At 34.9% G+C, this 10,396-nt stretch overlaps 1 protein-coding gene across 1 annotated transcript in view; it reads right to left on the reverse strand.

Moving 5' to 3' along the window:
• LOC111479314 overlaps positions 1-10,396 on the reverse strand; it is a 68,077-nt gene that overhangs the window by 23,620 nt on the left and 34,061 nt on the right. The window contains exons 31-40 of the mRNA XM_023123874.1: positions 9,784-9,892; positions 9,561-9,704; positions 8,885-9,160; positions 8,041-8,715; positions 5,725-5,940; positions 4,425-4,528; positions 2,612-2,907; positions 2,360-2,444; positions 699-1,397; positions 244-562 (exon numbers count right to left, since the gene is read on the reverse strand). Of these exons, the coding sequence (XP_022979642.1) occupies positions 244-562; positions 699-1,397; positions 2,360-2,444; positions 2,612-2,907; positions 4,425-4,528; positions 5,725-5,940; positions 8,041-8,715; positions 8,885-9,160; positions 9,561-9,704; positions 9,784-9,892 (2,923 nt within the window). The remainder of the gene's footprint in view (positions 1-243; positions 563-698; positions 1,398-2,359; positions 2,445-2,611; positions 2,908-4,424; positions 4,529-5,724; positions 5,941-8,040; positions 8,716-8,884; positions 9,161-9,560; positions 9,705-9,783; positions 9,893-10,396) is intronic.

Below are 10,396 nucleotides of genomic sequence, written 5' to 3' on the forward strand. Positions count from 1 at the left end.
AAAAAAAAAAAAAAAAAAAAAAAAAAAAAAAAAAAAAAAAAAAAAAAAAGCCTCAGTATTCATCTATGGCTGCTTAATTGAAAGTTTAGAGACAATAGGTACTTTTAATGTTCAGATAACTATTAGACATAAACTTAAATGGGTAGAGACTAAATTTTTAATTTAACAAATTAGTTTTAAACTTCACAAAATTTGAAACCACCAGTTTGGAATGAGAGCCATAGTTCAAAGTTCTATACCAACCTGATTTGAAACTTTCCAAATGCTCCAGCACTGAGATCCCCTTGAACTTGAAGATCTTGAAATGGGCATCTCAAAAATATTGGTCTGGCTGACAAGATCCATCCTTGGACAGCAAATAGAATCAAGACGAGGAGCATCATCTGTTCTTGAAACAACACATCCCAAGGAAGCATAACCAGGAGGAGCAATGGGGTACCAGAAGAAAGCTTCATCAAATCCTTTCCCAAAAATATGAGCAACTTTAGTGAACTGGAGAGGTTTTGCCGAAATTTCAGCATTGTCAGCTTTGAACAGTAGCCCTAGAGCTGGTGGTTCTAAGCTGAAAGGATGAGTCAATAACAAAGATTTACGAGAGCTCATAAATTTTCTTAATGCCAATGAAACAAAGAGAAATATTCAAGACATGGTATTAATCTCAATAAAAAATAATTAATTAATTTACTAAGAAATCTAACCCTTCAGTTATGAAGTCTCCTAATATAGCATAACCAGGGCGTGCCACAGGTCTCCATATTGAAACTGGACAACGGGCATCATTACCCTTGTCCCACCATATTCTCTCAAAGTTGGGAGTCGACAGGTAACAATTAGTTGCTTTCGAAATAGACCTTAAAATGTCCCATCCTGATGAAGTTGCACTCTTCATGCTTGAGTGATGACTTGAAGTGTCACCACCAGAAGTAGTATTCGAAGAAGGTTCCTTAAAGGAAGTGTAATCAGGATTTGAATTCCACTTAAGAAGATGATTCAAATCACAAGCATTGTCTTTCTCTGGGCAATTAGTTGAAGCATGGCCAATAAATGATCCAATAACATTGTCCATACGCCAGATGCTAAATCCAGATGCATACCAAGAATTTGACGGAGAATTAAGTACACATTCTGAATAAGTAGTTGAAGAGACGAGGTCAGAACGTATACAATATACTACATAGGTCGGTGGTGGCTGATTCCCAACATTTGCAACACAACCCACTGCTGTGTATCCAAGAGGTGGAACAGGCATCCAAATGGAACAATCAATATCAGATTTCTCGTCAAATTCAAATCCTTGAATCCTGGAGAACACACCTATCAGTTGGAAACCAAGAGGTTTCCGCACACGTCCATATGTATTACTAACCGCCATTACTGCCTGTGAGGGAGGAACTGGCCTGATCCATAAAAAAACATATATTGAAGAAAAAATGTTATTAGAGCTTATATAAAGCCCTTACGATAAATAATGAAATTTCCATCTGTATGTAAGAGGAAATAAATATCGAGAAAAATATTAAAAGGCAACATGAGGATAGTGACCTTTATCTAAAAGCACAAGTATGCAAACAAGATGCCAAATTCTGAAGATCAAACATTCTTCAACCACAACAAGTCAAATATTTAATTTCATGTCAAACGATTCCAACATCTTCATGTTCTCAAATATCCTCTATTTCATTCAAGCTAAATGACCCAAGTTGCTGTAAAATTTGGATTTTTCTTCTTTTTAGATGCCATTGCACAGAAGTTAATTCTACTCTATAGTTGAGTAACCATTTTGAGGAATCATTTAACTGAAATGATAATTAAAACTAGTGCTTTCTAGCAATGACATCGAAAATTAATAGCAAAGATTTGAGAAATGATGCGTTAAAAAATAAGGTAAAACAGAGGTTGTTCTTAGATAAGCAATTTCTCATTGGATCATTGGATAAAGAAATATCTGATATTTGTAAGCATGCATAGAATTAAAAGTAATTTTTGCAGTTGTATACCGACTGAAGTTATCATTGACCATCCAAAGGAAAGAAGTTCTGCAATTCAAACTGTAGTGACACTCCTTGAGATTGTTGGCAGAAAGAAAATATCATATTCATTGAGTATTTTCTAATGAAGTAGCCTCGGTAAATGATGAAAATTCTCACCCCTTGGATGGCGGGGAACAGACTTGACCGAGGCTGCTGGAGAGGGTTGAGAATTTTCACCCAAACTATTGGAAAGAAACTTAATTTTGAAATTCTCACCCATCAAATATTTTAAGGATGAAAATTCTCAGATAATCAGAATGAAAACATACAGGCACAAGCGAATAGCAAAACCTGAGCAAAAAATCTCATACGAAGGTTAGAAAGCTTACCGTGAAGTCACACAATCTCCTAATATAACATAATTTGATGGAGCTCGAGGACGCCACACAGTAAGGTTATAAGAGGACCCATTTTCTGCAAGTACAAACAGTTGAAAGAATGAGAGATGTAACCAACTCATCACGGTTCAAAGAACCAGTTAACAAGCATCTTTCAATACTAAATGGTAACAAGTTAGTAAAGTTAACTTCAAATCAACTATATTGGGAGCAAAAATCTCATTATTCCAGTGAACTAATAACCTCTTGGGGACACCCAGAGCTTATCAAAATTGATACAGGCAACCAGAGGCACTGCATTTCCAAACATCATTGCTTCACCAGCTTGACTTTGCAGATTAAGTATGAGAGAAATGGCACTCAATGAGAGATGAATGCAGATATCAGTTGTTACAAGAGACATATTAGTTTTGTCCTTGACAGATGTATATCCCCCAGAAACATCAACTGGATCAAGAATTACTAGACCAGAACCAGCTTCAATGGTGAAATCTTTCACAAGGGCACGAATCCAAGTATCGTTTTCTTTTGATGCATACCTATTCATAATACAAGAATAAATACTTCAATTTCTCCGGAAGAGAACATATGATGAAGATACGGCTTCTTATATCAGTCACCAAAAATGACTGGAACTGTTCATTAAGCTGAAAATATAAGGTTATCAACATCCATGAATCAAAAAAGAGAAAAAAAATTGAAGAAAGAGAAAATACAGAGATGGAGAGGGATAGAACATAAATACTAAAATAATTAACTAATCTAGGTAAGACTAGTCACCAGGTGCTGCATGAGCAAAATGAGGATACGGCTTGTAAAACCAGCCACAAAAAAACGACTGGAACCGTTGATCAAGCTGAAAAATGAAAGGTTATCAACGCCCACATGACATCAAAGTAGAAGGTCCTATGTTCAAACTCTGTAATGTCATTTCCTTCCCAATTAATATTAATTTTTATCACTTCCACAAAATGTTAAGCCCACAAATGAGGGGAGTGTTGAAGTAATGATATAATTAAATTTATTTAACCATCAACTAGAAATTTTGGATTGATTGACGTTTTAATATAATGTTCTGATTCCTAAAATGCTTGTCTTCAGACTCAATTAAATAGCACATAATAATTTAATTTGACAAATTCTGAAGGATCTTTGGATGTTCTGTTTTTTTGCTTGAAGGTCCTATCCACGAGGAAATCATTACAAGTTCTTTTCATGAAAAGCATTTAAAGTTGCTTTGAAGGAAAGGATTGTGGTTGAGGAGCATTTAAAATGCGTTATACACTTTTGCATGTAGCCCCGATTGAGAAGGAGATAGTACCTGATCAAGATTTTTGTTGGATTTCACTTTCAGGAGTTATGTTCATTTTGGGAGGTGTTCTTTGTATTTTTCCTTCTCCCTTGTGGAGATTGTATATTTTGAGCTAGTTCCTTTTAATTTCTTGTTCAAAAAATTTTAGCTCAAAAAATATATGGCACAATAAATTTTAGCTCATATTATATATCATATTAAGATATGAGAATAGGGTAAACAAGAGATGTTTTTATTGTATTCTGAAATATTAGTAATTTTATAACTTCCAAAAAAATCATACATACATAAGAAACCCTTAAAGAGCCTTACTAGTAAACAAAGGAAATCACGTAATTGAACTACTGCTCTAGATACACTTTCAGCCGGTGATGAATGATAATACATACACATTCCTCTTAGCACAAAATTTAAATAAGCAATTCTTCATGAGAATACTAAAAATTGAACCCCAAAGCCTAATGTCAGTCTATGAAGGAAAACTCTGTCCTTGTACTCCTATTAATCCCGAAAACTTCTCTATATATTATTTTAACACTTCCTAAGTTTGTTTTCTAAGTTTACCTTATTGGTATCATCTAACCAAAGTCTAGGACTTTTTTCATTCAGAACCTCTAGAGCTATTCTGATGGACATACGTTTGTCAAGAATATAGCATACATGCAAAATCATCTCAAGAGCCATAAAGAAGTAGAATGGTAAATGAAAATAAATGTACATAAAGAAGAAATTTGGTGCTCTTACATGAAACTCATATCCAATTTGGCTCGAAGAAGCTTCTCACCATATGATAGGTCATCTAAAGAAGATTTAGTGCCATCATAGAACGTGAATTCTGGAGAAACCACCTGATGAATAAGTAATCCACATAAATATATAAGCGAGAAAAAATATTAGAAGGAAACTTTTGATGAAAGGTAAACCCCCATGGAGCAAAGTTGCAATCCGTAACTGCATGATTAGATATGCCATTCATTATTAAAGAGAATTCCTTTACCTAGACCATATAGAAATTGAAAACTCACAAGAAATCAAAATTCTTATATGTCCTGCAGGTTTTGTCATTGGAACAGATTGCTACTTTTTTTTCACAAAAAACAAACTTTTCTTTGATAGAGAAAAGAATAAAAATGTTCAGGATACAAACTACGGTGTGAAAACGGAAAATAAAATGGCCAACCTAACAAACAAACAGAGAAAAATAAGCTCTCCAAAACTAACAAAAAAGCAACAAAGGAAGCAACACAACTGAATCCGAAGATGGCAAAGGAGTGTGAGACGGGCAATAGTGACAATATGCAAAGGTAATGATCGAGATCTGTGAGGTTCAGCGACAGCTAGGGTCTCCTAGAAAGGATGTGAGAGCTACAATTTTGTCGTGAGAGATGAGTGACAGTGATTTTCTTATCCATTCAGTGGTCAGAAAGATTCAAATTTATACAAGAAGATTCTTAATCATATGTGCCAGAATTAAGCAATCAATCTAAACTTATATGGGAAATAAAATTACAAAATACGCAAGGAAACAATCTCAGCAGAATTCTTAATTGCATTCCTAATTTACAGCTGAATCAATTCAGCTAGATTTACTACAAATATATTAAAAAGGATAACTGTTTTAATACCAGATGGACTGTAGCAGCCCTTCAATTCCCCTCCCCCTCCACCCCCCCCCCCCCCCCCCCCCCCCCCCCCCCCCCCCCCCCCCCCCCCCCCCCCCCCCCCCCCCCCCCCCCCCCCCCCCCCCCCCCCCCCCCCCCNCCCCCCCCCCCCCAAAAAAAAAAAAGACGAAAAATAAAGAGTTCAACTCCTTCCATTTATTTTCTTACATCAACTCGTGTACCAGGTGCTCAGTTGACTATTTATTGGGCATGTGGCAAAAGGTTTCAAAAACTGAAAAGTAGGAAGAAAGAAAGCAATACACTCGAGTACTCAAAATTTAAGGACGTATTTGGACAGCTTCCATGTATGTAAAATCTTCATTGTAGATGAATGACATCGCATCAAATCAAAACATTAAAATGAACTCTAAACATTAACACACCTGAGTTTCAAAAGTGAAACTACGAAGTGTACTTTGATCACTTTCCGAAGATGACATATTTGAAACGTCTGAGTTTTCATGCATGGAGGCAATATTCTCATTCTCTTCATCAGATGAAAGAGTATCCAGAAAGATAATATCTACATCATCCTCTTCAGACACAGAGTAGCTGCTATCATTGCCCAGGTACGTATACTTTCTCAAGAGAGAACCATTCTAGTAATGAAAAACTTATTAGTGGAGAGGAAAAATAAGAACTACAAAAAGATGTTATACATAATAAAAACATAAACAATTGCACAATTAAAGCAAAAATTAGAAGTTAATTTCTTCTTTTTTCTTTTTAAACAAGAAACAACAGAAGAATTAGAAGATAACTAACAAGTAAATAACAGTCGAGAACTGCAATTAATGAATTAGGCATAACCCCTACGTTTGTTCATTTATAATATCATTCAATAACATTATCACGCTGGTTAACAAACATGTTTGGGGGTTTTACTCCTTATTCGAGTTTGTGGGATGTTTTGATGAGCTAGTAATAGGACTCCTTTGTAAATTTTCTAGTATCTTTCCATACTCAACTAAAAAAAATAAAAGGTAGCACTTTAGCAGATGATTGAAGACAAAGCTTCAGAACAGCCTTTCTTCTTGTTTTGTTTTATTTTCTTTTTTCTATTTCTAATAAAGAACTTTCCCTTATTATTATTTTATAGGATTGTACGTGTTGAAAGGAAACCACATGAAAAAACATAAAAGTTCAAAATTTTTATATAAAATTTCTAGCATTCATTGTTTCAAATTTTTAACTAGAAATGGGTTTTCTACAATAACTCAGTCCAAAACTCATCAGCTTCTCATTGGGCCTTCCTTGCCTCTAAAAGCTCAATTATTGTGGTCTAGCTCAGTGAATGCTTTAATTTCAGAAATTTGGTTGGAGGGCAATCAATGTATCTTCGGGAATGTTTATAAATCATGGTTTGATTAATTCAAGTTGGCAGATTCATAAAGCTTCTAAATGGTGTTATCTTTCTAATCTTTTTTCAGCTTACTCCTTTGAATATATTTGCTTTCCCATGTCAGATTTGTACTTGTGAGCATTAGTCCTCTTTTCAATATTCCAACGAAAAACTTCTCTCTTCTTTTAACATAAAATATGAAAGTTCAAGGTTACCAATGTAAATATTTATATTTTATAGTTCTTTTTTCATTTTTTACAAGAAAAAAGTAAAGTATGCTGGAAATTTTCTTAATAATTACAACCACAACCAATATTCACATATTCTGAACAACTTCATGTAGATATTTCTTATGCCATCCAATGAATATAGACAAAAGGAGTACGCAAATTTCTTTTGGGAAGGTAGTGAATCCAGAAAACTTAAGCACATGGTCAAGATCGAATGTAGCTTCTAAATCACTTACGGAAGGTGGCTTCGACATTGGAGCCCTAAAATTGAGAAGTCAGGCTCATTTCACAAAAGGGGTTAGAATTTTCACCATGAATTTTCTGCTCTCTAGTAGCAAGTGGTGACAACTATTTATGGCCTTGAGCCTCTAGGAGGCATACAATTTGTAAGAAAAATGGTTGTTTGACTAGACTTTCGGTTAGCATGACTGATATTTGAAACTGTGGAAGATCTAATCAATTTCACCTTCGTATGACAAATAAATCTCTTGTTCGCACAACACATGGGCAGGGGAAGTTCCTCTAAGACTTATCCACATCCTTATCAGATGGTTTTACAACCTATTAGTTTTCTTTTCAATTATTAGGATGCCTCTTGTTGGTCTTAGAAAATTGGGACTAGAAGAAAATTGGAGGTGGATGCATTTGAAGATTTTAGGCTTTTGTCCAACAGGTTGGCTCGGTTCAATTGATGAACAGTGATGATGCTAAATGATGGAGAATTCATCCATTGGGTAGTTTCTCAGTTAGTTCAATGACCAAGCATTTATCAGTTTCTTCTCCAATTCAAAGAGACGTATTTTTGGCTCATAGGATGTGAAGTGTCAATGTGCTTAATTGGATTTTGCTCTATTCTGGTTTAAACATAGGAGACTGTTCAAAGGTAGCGTTTTTCATCAGTTTACCAGCCTTCTGCGTGTTTATTATGTGTTGGGGAGGCTGAAAGGCAATGTCTATTTTTTTCTTTCCCTTTACCTAACTTTGCTTTCTTTCACTCCCTTTGAAGATATTGTTTCACTTAAACATTTGTTGTATCTTCTCACTATATCAATAAACAAAAAAAAAAAGTTGAAATCTTTGTTAAAATAAGAAATAAAAAGTTGTAGATAATTGGGATGTATTAGTACCTCAATTTTCACGTTAATAAAACGAAGCCTTTTAGCACAGCCAATAACAACAATTGGTTGAGTTCTCCCCGAATGTGGTCCAATAGCATCTGTTTCTTCCATTAGACGAATAACATTTCCACAACCATCATATGTATAATCATCAACACCTAAAGTATCTGCTATCAGCTGTCTACTCGGGGACAGCAGAATCACATCCTCACTTTGTCTGTGGATTGAACCAGTCAGTACTATGCTGTCGCTTCTACAAATGGGATCATTCTTGGAGTCCATTGATTCTTCTCTTCCAGTTATAGCTCTCAACGCAGGAACAAAAAATTCTACCACAGCAAGGAGAAAATCTGGTACAACAAGGACTCGAGGTTGCTGAACCCGTAGAACAAATGATTGAGATTCCTTTCGCCAACGATAGTCCAGCACAAACATTGTAGCAACAGGGACATCCAAATTGAGGTTACCTTCAGAATATGCCTTCCCAAAGCTGCTGTCTTTCTTCAGGAATGGAAAATTCTCCAAAGAAGCTTGTTTTGAAGTGTCAGTTGATGAACCAAGCATAAGCCGCATTTCAGGTTTTGTAACAGGGCGAATGTCAAGAATAGAAAACTTGGGGATGGTTAAATAGAGGTCTGTTTCTAAGAATGATGTCATACGATATGACACCCAAAGACCTTCTAGCTGCAAAAATCAAAGAAAGAAAAGTAAAGAAAACACTGGGTCAGACATGACAACGTAGTTAATGAAAATGCATTATATAACATAAAGACATTTATCATACAATATGCATACATATAGACATTCATTACTAGAAAAGTAATCATCAATACTACTCAACGAATATACTTACTGCTATAAGAGCTAACGGTGACTCTTCCTGAGTGCCACTACACAACTCTAACAGGGCTTTATTGACAGTTACTGTCACTATTGTAACTGAGCGAGACAGTAAGATTTGACTGTTTGTGTTGACCATGTCAACCAGCAGACGCATCGTATCCGTTGACTCAGATTTTTTCCCTCGGAAGTCTGGAGGAAGTATTGGTGGTTCATACAAGTTCATATATAAACAGTCAACGATAACTTTGTATTCTTTGTCAGACATCATGCCGTGCAACAACCCCACCTACCAAAAAAGAAACCATGAGAATCAATTTATTTATATACTGATGGTCTACTATCTACCAAGATCAACTTGCAATAAATCATTATGAAAGAGACATCATACTTGAGGGTATGTTAAAAAGAATATATATACCCAAACTTATAAAACTTAAATTTTGAAAATATTAAGTACAATAGTAACATAACGTGGTAACCAAGTAAGAGATCTTGTTTCTTCTAGCCTTTCCTCCCCGATTAATATTAATAGTTAACTTTTTGAGCTAATTTTCAAGTTCACAGGTGGATGTATTAAAAATATATTAAAAAAATAGCATTATATAAATCAATAAGTAACCACAATTTAAGTGCAAAAAACAGATTAGACCATGACATATTAAAAAGCTTTAATAAAAATATATTACCACTACTTCAAGTGAAAATGTTGGAACTTTTCTGAAAACATCCCTTAGGCTTCGTCGGACATAAACATCTAGTCCTTGGCCTTCCTGAATCATTGGTTTGCCTAAACGACCATTAATCCCTATCGACATGTTGACCCCCAGAATCTGCAATTGCGCATAAAGGAAAAATGATTTCCACATATATCTAGGGGAACTACAAGAAATCCATAAAAAAAAACTCTACCTCAGCATGCAGAACGTCAATATGAACAGCAGAAGCATCTGTTTCTGGACATCCATGCCAGCTAAATTCATTTGTTACTTGAAGGTGGCCCAAGTCAAGTTGAATGAAACTGCAAGAAAAACAGAGCATAGGTTATTTAAGGTTTCTTTAGACCATTAGCATTTTTCTTTTCCAAGTGAGGTTACGTTCAAAAGTTGGGTCATCACTTCGTAGTGACTGTAAAAAACAAGAAAAAGGATCTCCCGCAGTATATTTCAATGAAGTTCAAGAAATTGTTTATGAATAATATGCCTCAATTTTAGGTTTCTGAGTTTATTTAGCAATCAATCTTAATAATTATCATAAAATACATTTAATAAAATTATTTAAACTTTAGTTGTATACAGTATAGTCACTATCAAAAGTAGCCACTAAACATATACGAAGTATTCATATTATGTTAGCATTAATAAATCATTTTCGTTAAAGTTTAAAAAAAATGACAAAAAATGAAGAAAATTAGGAACAAGAATATGGAAAGAAGAAAGAAGAAAAAAAGGAACAAAGAAAGAAAAAAATAAAATACAAAAGAACAGACAAGAAGAATGTTAAAACAAGGGGGGGGGGGGGGGGA

The sequence above is a fragment of the Cucurbita maxima genome, unplaced genomic scaffold (assembly GCF_002738345.1).
Source record: "Cucurbita maxima cultivar Rimu unplaced genomic scaffold, Cmax_1.0 Cma_Scf00005, whole genome shotgun sequence".
Taxonomy (NCBI): Eukaryota; Viridiplantae; Streptophyta; class Magnoliopsida; order Cucurbitales; family Cucurbitaceae; genus Cucurbita; species Cucurbita maxima.